Here is a 15945-nt window from a genome sequence, read left to right as displayed (position 1 = left end):
CATTCAGACCCCCCTGCATGGCCAGAGCAGAGCCACACAGGGGACAGGCCCCATGTGCCTCCCTATGCCCTGGGCCTGGGGAGTGTGGTGCACCCCCACAGGCGTTTGGAGGGCAGGACCCTGCAAATACCCCACAGAGTACAGACAATAATGAACTGTAACTTGAGCTGCCAGAAGGGCTCCCAGAGACCAGCGGTCCACCTTGCAAGTTCTCTCTCTGGGCCTCAGTTTCCTTCTCTGAAAAAACAGGACAAATGAAGAGCACACACTCCATGGGAGGGGGGCAGATTGGGTGAGGCACAGAGAGGACTAAGCAGAGTGCCTGGCAGGCAGCCTGTGCGCGATCAATGTTAAAATCAACACTTTTATCATCATCACGTCTGCTTGGTGCAGACGCAATGCTGGGGGCTTCACGTTTATTACCAAACCAAGCTCTCCTAAGCTGTGTGCCTGGCTAAGTTACTTACCCTGAGTGACCATTTTGAACGTCAATGAGCCATGGTGAAGACAGATGAGATACAGCAAGGGCTTAGTACAAGGTACCCAGCGACCCAAAATGGGCCTGCAGGATGGGGCTCCTGATGCTGAGTCCAGCTGCAGGCCACCATGAAACTCCCCTCTGACCAGCAATGGAGGTGGCAAGCCATGTCTGACCCCGACACAGGGCAATCAACCCTCCTGCTCATAGGAAGCAGAAGGGAGACCCCAACCACAACTGTCACAGCGTGTTGCCTACTGGGACCAAGGAATGTGAAAGAACTTGTTCCACGCCAACCAACCACGGAGCAGCCAGGGGCCCTGAGGCATTTCTGTCCCTCTAAGACACTCTTTCTAATTAGCCAGTACAGAAAACTGGGAAGGGAGGGTCCTACCAAGGGAAGGCTCCAGACACGCTGGACCCAGCCATTCTTGTGACCCGGAAGGGCATGTGCCAACCTGTCTACCCAGCAGCGGGTCTGGCAGGCTGTGCATCCGTCCACCTATGTCACTCTGAAACACCCATTCCCAGGTGCCAGGCACAGTTCAAGGCTGGGGAACAAAACGGAACCCCTCCCCGCCCCCACCTGACAGCTCAGGGTCCCGGTGAAGAAGGACCATGTCAACAGCTGGTGACAAGTGCTACAGAGACGAAGATAGCATCACAGGGAAAGCCTCTTGAAAGAGATGTCTAAGTGAATACCTGAAGAAAGGGAGGGACATTTGTGAGAAGGACAATCCCCGCACAGGGAAGCGCAAGTTCCAGGCCCCCCGGAGGTGGCTAGGTTTGGAGTGTCCGAGAGGCAAAATGGTGGGTCGGTGGTTTGGGAGGGACTCTGGCTGTGCTCTGAGAGCTGTTCTGAAGGTTCTAACCCGACTCTTGGTAACAGGATGGCTGTGCTGAGAAAGAGACGGAAGGCAGGGGATGCGGGGCTGTCCGTACTTTTCTAAAAAAAAGTTTACTAATTTAAAAAGGCTTACTAATGAAATGGTGGGGAGGGGGATAGAGGGGAACACAGGACTCATTCTGTACTCACAGTAAAGCATGGTGGCGCACAAGTAGAATCCCAGCAGCTTGGGAGGCTGAGGTAGGAGGATTGCAAGTTCAAAGCCAGCCTCAGTAACTTAGTGAGGCCCTGACTCTAATATTTTTAAAAAGTGCTGGGGATGTGGCTCAGTGGTTAAGTGCCCCGGGGTTCAATACCTAGTACCAAAAAAAAAAAAAAAAAAAAAAAGAAGTGAGGTGTGGGAGAGAGGGGCAGGTGGCCACAGACTTTGGCCTGAGGACTGGGAGGACCAGCCTGGCTGTGCCCAGGGTAAGGTCACCGAAGGGGCTTCTTCTGCTGGTGGTGGTGGGCTAAAGCCAGGGATGAGGCCTGTGGCACTCAAGTCACCAAGGGTGCCTGTCCCTCCCTGGCCTCCCAGAAACCTGATCTCCCTGGGGGCTCCAGTGAAGCTCCCATAGCAACTGGTCAGATGGGGTGCATGTTCTTGGGTGGAGGGAGGGAAAGGTGAAGCAGGTTCTGACCTGAGCACCTGTCTTGCAGAGCCCTTAGTGGGTGACTCTGGATGGGGGTGAGCATGAGATCAGATAGTCAGGTGAGGGCCAGGTCCAGAGAAGGGGGGGTACCGGGGATTGAACCCGGGGGCCCTTAATCAGTGGGCCACATCCCCAGCCTTTTTTTTTTTTTTTAAATTTAGAGACAGGGTCTTACTGAGTTGCTTAGGGCCTTGCTGAGTTGCTGAGGCTGGGTTTGAACTCATAATCCTACTCAGCCTCTGGAGCTACTGAGATTACGGTGTGCGCTACCACACCTGGCCCAGAGAAGGTCCTTTCTAAAGAGCTCGAACCTCTTCTAGGAAGCACTCTCTGATCATCCTACCCAAGATTCACCTTGATCCCTGCCCATGGCACCCTAATCTCAGTTTCCAGTAAGCCTCTGGAGGCAGGGGCTGTCTTGCCTGTGCCCTGCCCCCATGCCTACCACAGTACCTGCAGGGTAGCCGGAGAGCAATAAATGCTATGTGAAGACACCTAATGAGCTGCTGTTTTGCTTTACTGGGAAAAAAATATCGGGTTTCTTACCAGATAAATTGGATAAAACCTAAGAACGTTCTAGTCAACACTGTAATTCCCCATTGACTTAATTTATGCATCCGTTGGCAAGCTTAATAATACAGCCATATATTTTAGAGAGAACAGGTGGTGATGAATGACAGGCTTAATTAGGCAAATCATTTCACCTAAAATACAAATATACAAACTCCAAGTGCAGTGATTCGGCAGGCAAAGAAAAAAAAATTTTAAGAACAAAAGCTCCAAACACAACTGCTTTCGTCCCTTCTAATTAAGTTTCTCTTTAATCTGCAATTTAAAATGGCAATTCTTTTAATTTAGTGATTTTTCTGCAAAAGATAAAGACCCAATCCCTCAAAAGAATACCTGCATTTAGAGGAAAAAAATACGCTACTCCTGAGTTGTTAGCAATGACAGAACCTAATGAATCCTGCCTATAGGCAACTAAAAATGGAAGCTAGAATCTACAGGAAGGAGTCCGACTCGGAGTGGGTAGGCAGTGGGTAGGATGAAGTGCCAGGAGCCTCTCTGACTTTGATTCTCATGATGGGGACCAGATAGATCCCTGGTAATGGATAGGTGGCCTGGTCAATGTCTTCCAGGGCCCAGCCAGGTGTCTTACCCCAAATGTCTTCCAAAAAGTCCCAGCCAGGTGACAGAGCTCATCCTTTAAGACCCAGCTCAGGTGCCCCCTACCTTCTGGGAGGCTTTCCTGGTCCTTCCCCTGGAGGGCTGGAAGCTGGTGGTCCCCTTCTGACTCATGTTATAATGACCTTGCATCAGTCAGTCCTGAGGTTTAGCCGCTGCCAGAGATGGAAGACGGAGGCACCGGCATTAACTTTCCTACCAACCCTGCCATGGGGGTGATGGGTGAGGGACCTACAGGGTCTCAAAGCCCAGTGGCAGGGTGAGGTTGAGACCAGGACTGTAGGTCTGCAAGGTGGAGCTCGTCCACCTTCAGTCTTCCTTCCCCACAAGAGCACCAAGGGCCGTACAGACAGCGAGGCTTCCCTCCCCTGGTCTCCAGGGCTGAAATGCCAGCCTCCTGCTCTGTCAACATGATGTCTAGAGGCCTCCAAGTTCTGGCACAAGTGCCACTCCTCCATAAAGCTTCCCTTGGAACGGCTTCTGTGGCTCCAGGGGCACCCCACCACTCTTGCCAGTCTGCCTGGGTGTTTTGTGGGGTGGAGCCTGGTCCTGATATTCTCTTTGCCCCTAAACTGCAGAGCCCAGCATGCAGGGGGTGCTTAGGAAATGCTTGCTAAGATGGAATAAATGTGTTCCTTTGGGTCCATTTCTTTCTCGTCCACTGTTCAGAAGAGGCCAGAGACAGCAACTTTCCAAAAGCCAATGAATTTCTAAGGCACAGAGCTTAGCAGTCTCCTGGGCTTACAAACCTTCACTGGCCTCCCCAGGCCCTGGGATAAAAGACAAAATTCCCACTATGGAGGTCAAGGTGCTTGGTGACCTTCCACAGGCATCTTTCCCTACGAAATCCCTCCGGGCTCCATCCCATCCTGAGGCTCTGGTCACCCAGGATGGCTGGCCCCCAAATCCATCATCTGCCTTTTGGCCTGTGCTTTGTCAGTGTCTGACCTTTGGAGTCCTTCCTCCGGGAGAATTCCCTTTTGCTCCTCTGAGCCCTGAAGTCCCCAAACACCACTGTCCCAGCCACAGCTCTTAGAACTGGATGGACACTGGGCAGAGATGAGATTTTTGTGCCTCGGTCTCTCCTGGACACTCAGCTGATGGCAATAAATGGTCCTGGGCCTGAAACAAGGCCAGGGATACAGGACAACAGTAGCACCAAGGGAAGGATGTGGACTTAGGAACCAGGAAGTCCTGGGTCTGAATCCTCTGCCCTTCCTTACTGCATGACTTTGGGCACATTTCTAAACCTCTCTGAGCTTTGGCTGCCTCGTCTGCAAAAAAGGGCTGACAACATCTAACATGAAGGACTGTGGGGCTGGTTAGCATCTGATGGTGTACCAAGGTTCAGGCAGGCCCCTGGGAAGTGGCAGACCCTGACCCATGGTCACATGCCTGCTCACAACGGTTCCTTTCAGGTACCCTTTAGGAGAAAGTGCCTTGTATCAGAAACTGCCTTCCCTTTCCTCGACATTGCTGGGATTCCTGACCAAGTTGAAGCTCTAAGAGGATGGACCGTTGTGTTCACCGCTGAGTCTCCAATGCCCACAACAGGGCCTGATGTATAGCAGGTGCTCACAGCTGTGCAATAAATCTCCACCTAGCTCCGCAGGACCCCGACACCTCCATTCATCAGTCAAGAAAGGAAACTCCGGAGCTAGACACCCTTCTCAAATTATTTTAAAACCATTTTGAAAAATGGTTTAATCCTCATCTGGCATTTCTTGTGCATGGACAGGTAGGTACCATGATAATCTTCATGGTGAACCTATGAGGTTGCTGTTATTACTACTGCCCGTGGTTTTTTTTTTAACAGCTCAGGCCTGGTGCATCATTAAGGAGCCCAGGCTAATGGGGCAGCCGGCCATGCAGGCACTGGGCCCTGCCTCCAGCCCCAGCCAGGAGCCCTCTGCTCCCTGGGTCACCTCCCCTCACCAAGGTTGGCCAGGTAAAGCCAGCACTGCTCTCCAGGTTTAGATGTCCCCCTGCTTCCTTCTGGCTGGCCTGCAGCCAGTGACCCTCCCAGTTTTCCGGCACAGGACAGAGCCTCCTTTAAGTAGAGGCATCGAGGCTTAGGATTAAGAACCAGACTGTGTGCACAAAGGAGCTTCAAGGAGCACACCACTGTCAAAGAGGCGCCTCCAGCCTCTCCAGGAGGAGCCGGAAGTGAGTATGGGCCATGTTTATAAACCATATGGGGCTGGCAAGAGGGGCCTGGAGGCTGTTCCGGCCTGCTGTTTGTTCAAGGATGTCTTGTGACTCTGAACAAACAAGGGTAAAGACAAGGAGCCCGAAGCAGCCCTTCCACCAGTCCCTGGAGCAGACTCCTGCACACTGTCAACAGCCAGGTGGGACTCAGGAGGGGCACGTGGAGGGGAGACTGCACAGGCCTGGAGGTGGGGTGTGCTACGACCCCTAGAGTGTATAAAAATATCACAAATGTTTGCAAGAATACACAAACACTTGTAGACCTAAAATTCCGTGCCCATGGCGATAGTCCTCTGCTATTTCAACTTTTCAAAAACATGCACTACATCGTCTGACCCCCGCCATCCCACTGAGACATGTACTAGAATTCCCCCAGGAGAAACTGAGGCCCGCACAGATTCCCCTCCCCTCCAGCCCAAAGTGGGCCTGGCTGAAACAATGGGCGGCTCAGCAAAGGCTTGGTTTGGGTGTCTAGGGTGGCCAAGGAGAGACCCCAGGGTACTGTGCTGCCACCCAGGTGGGAGGGCAGAGGCAGAGGTGCTCCTGGGCTCCAGGATGCCATCCACACAGGACCACCCATGCCGGGATGGGGGAGGCAGACCAGGCAGAATGAGCATGACTTTGTCCTCTGATTTGTGACCTATCCCCAAAGGAAAACACGGACACTGGTGCTGGGTGCCTGGCTCCAGGAGACCGAAGGATAAAGTTGGATGAAAATGATAAAATAACCCAAACCCAAGGGCCTCTACAGCTGCCAAAGCCAGCCATCGTCACCACCACAACGCATTCCACAGATGAGAAACAGAGGGCTGAAAAAGGACCTGACAACAGCCAGACCTGACCTTGGACTTGAACCCCGTCTCCTGAATCCCCAGGCCTTAGCAAGGTCAGCGCAAACCTGCTTACAGAGCTATACATTCTCAAAACCCTCCACAGTTAAGTGGCAACAGAGACACCAACAGTCAACACCTATAGAGCCCTCACTGTGCCCTGGGTCTCAGAACCTCATGCCAACTCCACGTCACAGGAAACCTGCCTCAGGTGGCCCTGCTAGCAGGTGGCAGCAGAAAGCTTGAAATCCAGACTCCTGGCCCCTGCATCTGAGTTCCTTCCTAAGTTCTGGGCTGGGCTCACCTATGAAGACACACCTGGAACCTGCTCACGTCTGTTGCAGTGCATCTGTGACACTTTCACCCGCAGACACCCACAGAAATGTGCCGAGAATCCTAGAGCCTGAGAAAGTGACTTTTTCTCCATCCACAAGCCTGAGGAGCTGGCCAGGGCAGCCTGGGCCTCTGTGAAAACAAGTCTGCCTGCCAAGGCACCTGGAGCTCCAGTCAGGGGTGCGTAATGGAGGGAGGGAAGGCCAGGACAGACAGGAGGGGACATGCAGTGTGGGCCACACACGGCTCCCACCGAGTTGGCTGCTACCCACTGGACACGTGGTCAGCCCTCCCATGGGCAGGGACATGGTTTCAGTTTTATCCTGGGAGTTCGGACGAGAAGCAGCAACCGAGGCAGCCAATAACCACGCACAAGTGCCCACCCCTGCAGGTCTCCCAGCCCCATCTGGAGAGGAGAGAGGTACAGGGCATGAAAGAATAACAGGAAAAGACAGTAGGAAGTGGGGGTGCAGCTCAGTGGTACAGCACTTGCCGAGCACGCACCAGGCCCTGGGTTTGATCCCAGCACTGCAGAGGAAGAAAAGAAAAGAAAAAAAGCATCTGTGAGAGCAGAGTCATGGTCACCTGTGGATCCCAGCACTGGAGAACTTGGGGCTGGTTTTCCTGGGATCTGAGTTATTCAATTATTTAGCAAATATCTCAGCGCTCATCATGTGCCAGGCTCAGAGCTGGATGGGGACCCAGGTGTGAACCGGGCAGGCGCCGGGGCCTTTGATCCCACGGAGCTTCAGGGGCTCCATTCACATGAAGGTCTCTGACCCGCCAAAGAGAGGGGCAGCAAGAGTCTACCAAATCCTTGGATTCTTTCCACACAGGAGAAAAAGGCACTCGAAGGAACATTTCTACTAATATAGTTAGCAAATGAACCAAAGCTATTAAATACTTGATGTTTTCTTTCTTTTTTTTTTTAAATTTACGTTACTAAGTGAATTTATTCATCCGTCAAATAGAAAAGCCAACTGGAAAAACCCGTCCCTCAGTAACACATTAGCCAAAGGAAGTGAGTGATCCCGCTCTCTCACTCAAACCCCCCTTTCTGGGCCGACCTGCTGTTCACACGTGTTAAACATTAATTACGACTGTTACTCATTACACAGCAAAAAGCTCCGGGTACAAACACAATTGTTAATTTCCTCACAGGCCCAAGGCATTCTGGGAAGTTGTGCGGGGGACAGGAAATGTCCTGGGAACTGAGGGAGCCAGTTGTGAGGGGGAGAAGGCCTATAGCTGGTACGACAGGTAGCATGGCCAGGTCTGATTCCCCAGTAAGTCCTCTGCAGAGGCCGGCCTGTTTATTCCGAGCACCAGAGGGTGAGTCACCGGGCTTGGTGGGAACAGCCAGTCTGGAGCAGTGCCCACCACACACAACATCAGCCTTACCAACTTCAGAGCATTCACGCTTCTGGGGGACAGTGATAAGCCAGGTCAAATTGGAGCTTCTGCCTCAGCAACAACCCACACTCATCTCTATGCAGCTGTGGAGAGGGCAAGCACTCTGGTTAGACTGACCCAAGTTCGCTGCCGTGTGCTGTGGGTAAGCCGCTCACCCTCTCTGAGCCTTGGCATTGCCCTCAGTGAACAAACACCCACCTGGTGGGACTTCCTAGGGGTTAACCTATGCCAGCTTTGTATTTGGTGTTCAGTAAGTGTTAGTTTCCTATTCTCCCTTCTCTTACCCCTTACCTTAATGGGGTTATTTTAAATCAGCCAACTGAGCTGGCTCAGAGATGACTCACAACTGTGGGCAACAGACATACTGGGACCTTACTTTCCCTTTCTCTGCCCTTTCGGCCTCACTTGAAGAGGCTGGGGAGGAGGGAGGCTGCTGTGTACCACAGCAGCAGCAGCACCCCGTGAGCTCACAGTGACAGGTGCTTCCCAGTGCCAGGCCTACGTGGGGGAGGAGCTTTGCTGATGAGGCTTCTGTGGCTGCTGAGTGCCTCTTTATATAGTGCTGGTTTTATTTAACATAGCAAGCCTTCCCCTGAACACCAGTAACAATTCTTAGGTGCCATTCTTCAGGGATTACAATGTCTTTTCATCCAGATCTTTCCCCTTGGATCACCGTAGAGACCCAGTGTGACAAGAGCTGTGACTATCCCCATTTTACAGACTGGGAAGCTAAGGCTCGGGGCAACGGCATGACCTGAGACCCTGAAGCGGGTGAGTGGCGGAGCTGGTGTGTGAACCTGGGATCGTCTGCCTCCTCCCCCCTTGGCACTGACGTGCGGGACACACTGTCCTAAACTTTCTAGAGCAGAGAAGCCTGCCAAAGAGCTCACAGGGAAGACAGATAAGCACCCATCACAACTATGCGCAGCAAAATACTTCTGTTTGAGTCATATGTCTGCCTTCCACCTCTGCCGGGAGGCACATCTGTCGTTGGCTGAACCCAGCACAGTCTGAAACAGTCACTTCAAGGGAGACAAATCTTCAGATAGTGATTCACAAATGAAAATAACTTTGTTTCTCAAAAAGGCCTCTGGGTGCTCCTCACATGCTCCCCTGCTGTCTAGCTCCATGATCAAGAGCTTGGATTATTTACTCCTCAGACTCTGCACATTACAACAGACGTGGCTGTCAGGTCGACTCACTGGGTTAAAAGGAAACTGATGGAACCCCCATGGATGGCCTGACTGGCTCTGGTTTCTGGCAGCTCCCTTCCTCTCGGCCTCAGTTTCTCCAGAGGGACAAGGGGAGTGGGACTCTATGGTACAGGTCCCTCCCTGTGATAAGAAGTGGCAGTGGGAGGCCACCTTGTGGGATGGTGCTGGGCACTTCTATGCAGACAGGAGCCCCCAGAACCTGGTCTCCTGATGGTCCTCCCCTGATGCTGTTTCAATATAGGGGGTCCCACCAGAGATGTGGGAGGAGCTGGTGCAAGGCAGACAAGAGTCTGGGACCCTCCCTGTGGTTGTGGGACGGGATGGGCGCCAATCATTGTATGCTACATCTGTGATGGCTTCAGGGAGATGTCACCAGGGCTCTGGAGTTGGACCTGGCAGGCTGAGTCCCTGGCTCTGCCCCTCACCAACTGTGGGCCCCTGGGGCAAGTCATTGCTTCTCTGTGGACCTTAGCTTTGGATCTCAGTTCCTCTCTCTGTACAGGGAGGGTGCAGGAGGGTGGTTATGAGGGTTAAAGGAGACGATGCACACAGAAGGTGCTCGGTGGATGCTGGCGATTATGCTCCTGATGGAACACCACCCTGCAGGCCAAGACCCCTTCAGTGGGGATGCCAGTTTCACTTTGCAACAAGGGAGTTGAGGCCTCCAGGACAGGTTCAATCCCTGTCCTCGAACTGGTGCATCAGAAGTGAAGATACCAACCTGTGCCCGACCCTGGCCTGCCTCTGTACCCCCAATGCTTGGCCCCAGCCGTGGGTCCCTCCCAGTGTGGCCGCCTTCTGTGCAGGCTCCCTGTTCACTTTGCAAGGTGTGCCACAAAGCACAGGGCCAGTCAGACCACCTTCGAGGCCCCCAACAGGGTGACATCACCACAGGCTCCTCATCCCCTTCCCTGTGCTGGGAAGGGGCTTTGTGTGGGCTCAGAACTGCATCTGGAGGACAGGGGGTCGGGGCAGGAGGCCATTTCTAGACCTTCCCATCAGTCTCATAATTCGTTCCTGTAAGACTCTGGCTGGAGTTGGGGTGTTCACAGCAGGTCACCAGCGGAGTCCAGGTGGCTGGGGAAGGCAGCTGTCTCGGCGGGTGGAAGGGGCTGATCCGCTCGATGGAAGCCACATTACTTCTCTGAGGAGGGTGGGGCTGAGCTCTTGGGGAACCTGACCGTCTGTTCTGGGGGCTGGGACCCCACATGGCAGCTTGATCAGGGGCTGGCCAAGGACACCATCAGCGTTCTGAGGGAGAGAGCAGGTGAGGAGCACCCAGGGCTCTCTAGGGAGCTTGTGGTGGGTGTCACCTACCATCTCCCAAATCTTAGTGAAATGTGGGCCACAAAACTCTGAGAGAAGGGAAGAATTTCATTCCCAAGAAGAGGGGACCACCCAAGCTCCAGGAGCGCTGTGCTCACCCCTGGGGGGCGATGACCCCCCATGGCGCAGTCCCTAGCTGGCTTCCACAAGTGCTAGTCTGGAGACCTGGCCGGCAGGGCTGCCTCTGGGAGGAACGTCAAGCATCCCTTCGAGCAGGGCAGTGTTCTGAGAAGCAGAAAGAACCTCTGCCTTCCAGACAGGACAGAGATTCTGATGCCCCTGCCTCCCTCTCACAGCACGCTGGGTCTGATGGACTCGGGTGCACGTATCCCTGCAGCTGCTCACAGGCCAATGGCCCACAACAGCTTCTGCTGCGTATCCCCCAGTGACAGGAGGCTCAGTGTACCCATGCAGGTCATTTCAGGGGTCCTAAACTCCTGTCTCCCCCTTGGTGGGCCCAAAGGGTCCCACATGCTCTGCATCCTCAGGGAATTTGAAAACAATCCTGGGTCCAGGTTTCCTTATTCAGGTAGACAGGCAGAATCGGAACAGGGATGTGACAAGAGAAGGAAATGATTTTGCCCAGCCATCTTCACCCTATACAGCTGCTCCTTAGCAATGGACCCTGCACCCCAGGCTGCCAGGACCCATCAGAGAGAGCTCCTGACAGCGGAGAGAACTGGGATAGGACAGGACCCAGCCAAGGGCTGCCTTCCTCCCTCACCACACCAGTGGCTGAAGCATGAGTGTGTTCCTGCTGGGACACTCACACTCACACATGCATGCATGCTCACACATGCACATCTGCCGCACTGACTCAGGTGGGGACTCTGCCCTTCATTCCTGAGCAGCCATACTTCGGGTCAACAAATGGGGCCGTGATGACGTTTCAGCAATCCAACCAAACTGCTTCAGTGCACCACAGGTACCTGGAAAGGGGCCTGTCCACCTCTCACCCCACTCTGACTTGGGGAAAGGGAAACAGTGACAAAAGGCCAGTGTTCAGAGCATCCTCCAGCCCTCGAGGGACCCAGCCTCCTCCTTCTACACCTCAGGAGTCAGAGCTGAGCTAAGGTTGCTTGGGACAAGCACAACTGGCAACTGCTCCGCAGAGGAACACAAGGTGAAAGACTCGATGAGACAGACGGGGTGTGATGCTGCACCTGTCTTCTATTAGCAGCCTGACAGACACCTGAAGCAGAGACTCAGTGACGTAAAACCAAGGCCAGAATGGATGCTTGTGGACTTAGAGACGGATTCTGGGAGTTCTATCTAAAGCCTCTTGTCCTTTGTGAACAATCAAATGTACAGAAGTTCCAAAGCCACCTCTGGACATGAGTGGGCAGGTTCTGGCCCCCTGAGACCTGATGTCTTATATGGAAAGTGCTTCTCCCTGAATGGATATACAAATCACCTGGAATCTTGCAAAACAGACTGTGACTCCATAGGTCTGGGTGGTACCCAAGACGCCATATTTCTACTCTGCTCCCAGGTGATGCCAATATTCCTGGGATCATGCTCTTGACCGGCAACATGCCAGATTTGACTGGAGTCTCAACAGTAGCAGTCAAGTGACCTGCAGAAGGCCCATCCAGAACAGGCCCAGACCCCACACCTGCCTTTGGTGCTATCTCATGCTAGAGGCCCACGGTGTCTAGGAGAGTAGCTACCTGAGCCCTTTCAGCCCCCAATCAAACTGGTGTTTGCAAAGAGCAAACTCCTGGATGGTACAAACTCCTCCCACCCCTGAGAAGCACAGCCCCTTCTCAGCCACATTAGGGGACAGTTCTTGGATTCTAGTGAGTCAAGAGGAGAGGGGGCACAGGAGAGATGTGGGGTAACGAAGAATCATAAGCCACGGGACTACTTTTGACTTTGGCTCTCAGCTAGGTGCTGGGGATATAGAAAGAACATGAGACAAGCTGTCCTCTTGCAGCCACAGCTGGCAGGTGAGACCAACACCCACAGAAATAACCCTGTGACAGTGTGGGAAACGCTCCATCAGTAACAGGGCTGGGAGACTCCATGGGCCCCAGAGAGGCTGCAAGAACAACATGGGACACATGGCAGGTACCAGGAGAGCTTGCAGAGACAGTGCTATGGGACTGGGTCTCAGAGGAGGCTCGGGGTCTTCCAGACAGGATAAGACTAGGAAGGGTATTTCAGGAGTAAAAGTGGGACATGCACAGGCATGCTATGTCCTGGGAAAGGAGAGTAGTTCGTGCTGCAACAGGCAGAACATCAACTGAGGGGGCCGGGGCAGGCACTGTGCTCATTACCGGGGAACAGAAAGGGAAGTAGGGTCTAGCTGTGTACAGATAAGGAGATTTAAGGCAAAGTCAATTTTAAACTAAACTCTCCCTTCATGACCTTCAGTGTGGTAAGAATTAAATGAGTTACTCGGTGTCTCTCTTTTTATATGCATAATTCTTAGATGCAAACAAATGTCTTGGCATCTGGTTTTCACTTCTTAATATTAGACAAAGGCATTTTCCTAGGTGATTAACACCACTTATTAGTGGTCACACAATATTCCATCACATAAGTGCATAAAAATCCATTTAGCCAATCCCTGGTGCTTGAAACGGCAGTTGTTCCCAATTTTTCACGATTATAAACAATGTCTTTTCTGAATTCAACTTTGGCATAGAGTCTCAGGAATCAGAATCAAAGGGTGTGAGTCAATCAAAAGTTTATGACTTGTGACATGTGGCCAGATACTCAAGACTCTGGGAAACCAGCCTTGGAGGAGGTACCTGAGTGGCTCAAGGGGCTTTTGGCCAGAGTAGAGGGGACTGGCTCAGCCCTGAGGCTGGGATATGGTTGCCCATGTTCTGAGAAGGCTCATGCTGGGATGGAGACACAGCAGCCCTGTAAGCCATGCAGGTCTGTGTCAGCCAGGAGTGACTGAATGGGAGAACTGGGCTCCATCAGCCCTGGGAGAAGCTATTCTGCAAATACTGAGCTCTACCACCAGTCCCAAGACAGGATCAGACTGCAGGAGCATCAGGACTGTCTCTTAAGATGGAGAGACTAGAATCTAGATCCTGGGCACCAGACCCTGACCTTCTCCATGGGACCTACATCATCTTTGAAGGACACTTGGTACTAGGAAAAAAGATAGCTCAACTGGATTGTCAGACAATGTGCCCACATTTTTCTGGGGCAGGCTGGGACTCTGTGCATCCCTTCACCTTTGGGGCTCAGCAGCTACCTCCTGAGCAGACCCCAGCTGCTTACCTGCCAGGGCTGGGATGGTGACCCGGTTCCATTCCCACGGCTGGTCGTACTCGTCGGCAGGCCTGTCATCATCCTGGGGCAGCTTGCTCTCGCGCAGTCGGGGGCTGACCGTGCTCTCTGAGTCCGAGTCCACACTTTGGCCTTCGGGTTCATAAGGGGTGTCATATAACTGGATGCCTTTGTGCTGGGACCGGACACTTTCCTGCCTCTGGAATTCTGCAGACAAAAAGGAAGGAAGCAGAGGTGTAATGGGTGCACAGCGGGGAATTTGGGATCCCTGCCAGGGAACACCCCTGGGTCCAGAGTGGCTGGCCAGGGAGGTGAGGACAGCACAGGAACAGCCCCTTTCTGTTTCCTGCAGCCTAGGGGGTGGGTGGGGGAGTTGCTCACAGAGATCACAGGCTCTCGGGTGGACCTCAGGACAGCCCCGGACACCAGGTGCAGGTGTATTCTGACACTGCCCAGCCCTCTTGTTCGACAGCCACGTGGGGACACTCCCCACTGGAGCAGTTCACCACCCTCACTGGACCTTCAGGCCACACTGGACAATGAGAAGCCCAGATGGGGACCATGCATATCAGCTGGGTATTTATTTATACCAGGAGAGGCAGGAGCAGCTGGAAGGACGGATGCTAGGATATGCACTCCAGGGACCCCCGGGTTAAACAGGGAACCTGACTTTCTTGATCTTGAATACCCACTGTGTGCAGGGTCCATGCTGGGGACCTGGGGAGGGTTCACTGCCAAGGCTGTTCCTGAGAAACCCAAATTTCCAGGGGACAACATGTGCCTAAATTACCATGATACTTGGGGGCAAAGGGATCGCAGTGTGGGACCTGAGAGGGGCATGGCAGCACAAAGGAGAGATGGCATTTGAACTGACGGCTCTGAGAGGTGGAAACAGGAGAGGGAGGGCCTTCCCTGTGGCAGCCCAACTGGACTGTCAGACAATGTGCTCACTGCCTACCTTAGCTTCTTATCCAGTGAGATGGATGTGACAAGTGACCATTTTAGTCGTTAAGTATGCAGCTCAGCATCATTAAGTATGTCCACACTGTTGGACAGCCATTCCATCATCTGTCTCTAGAACTTTCTCATCTTCCCAAGCTGAAACTCTGTGCCCGTTAAACCACGACTGCCCCATCTCCGCTCTCCCCATTCCCTGTCAACCCTCAGGTCTCCATGGCTCTGACTACTCCAGGAACAGCCATCAAGTGAAATCATTCGGCATTTGTCCTGTGACAGGCTGAGCAATGTTTCATCAGACGGCTCTTCACTGTCTGCTCTGCTGTCCCAGGTACAAGGTGGGGAGACGGGGTGAGGGTCCTAGAGTGAGCTCTTTAAAGGACTCTGAAGCAGTCTCCAAACCAGAGCTCCATGGCCTAAAGATACAACAGAAGAACCAGGGGTAACAGGCCTCTAAGAGAAGCCCATGAAACAGGGATGATGGCAGCCAGCTGCTTTTGGGCTGATGAAACAGGAGCCAATGATGCCCTGTGGTGTTTGCATTCGTGAACTTTACCCTGGTATTTCTCAAACAGTCACATACCGACTTTGCTGCTCGAGGACCATGTGGGTTATTATTTACCACTTTTATTTATGTATGTTGTTAAGTAAATAAATTCACTTCAGAAGACTCTTTATCACATAAGCCATTATCCTTTGCCAAAAATAGATGCTAAGCATACAAAGAATGAATGAGAACAGAACCAGTTACTGGGTAGCGCTGTCTGCTGTGAGGGCCTGGGGCTTGCTTTCTCTCTGCTGAAAAGTGGGATTTGCAAGTGTCAGAGGGCTGGCAGGAAGATGCTCTGTGGAAAACAATCATTTCTTCTCTCTAAAAAAGGAGAAAACAAACAGGAAAAACCTGCTGTTTCTCAGGCCACTTAAAATCATGTCTCCTCTGAGAAGATGTTCCATACTTTGCAAAGCATGTTTTTGTGTGTGTGTGCTGGGAATTGAACCCAGAGGTGGTTAAACACTGAACTAACCACGCATCTCCATCCCTTTTTATTTTTTACTTTGAGACAAGGTCTCACTAAATTGTCCAGGGCCTCACTAGGTTGCTGAGGCTAGCCATGAATCTGCAATCCTCCTGCCTCAGCCTCCTGAGTTGCTTGGATTACAGGGGTGCATCACTGTGCCTGGCTAAAACATGTTTGGTTTTGGTACTGGGGAT

The 15945-nt window shown here is 52.7% G+C and overlaps 1 protein-coding gene across 1 annotated transcript in view; it reads right to left on the bottom strand.

Annotated features, from left to right (window-relative positions):
* Positions 1–15945, bottom strand: part of SHB (SH2 domain containing adaptor protein B) — a 131742-nt gene that overhangs the window by 35659 nt on the left and 80138 nt on the right. The window contains exon 3 of the mRNA XM_081275729.1: positions 13767–13982. Within this exon, the coding sequence (XP_081131855.1) occupies positions 13767–13982 (216 nt within the window). The remainder of the gene's footprint in view (positions 1–13766; positions 13983–15945) is intronic.

The sequence above is a fragment of the Spermophilus citellus genome (genome assembly GCF_964194105.1).
Source record: "Spermophilus citellus genome assembly, chromosome: 2".
In the NCBI taxonomy this organism is placed as follows: Eukaryota; Metazoa; Chordata; class Mammalia; order Rodentia; family Sciuridae; genus Spermophilus; species Spermophilus citellus.
Note: the sequence above shows the minus strand (reverse complement) of the source record. Positions and strands in the feature narration are given on the sequence as shown.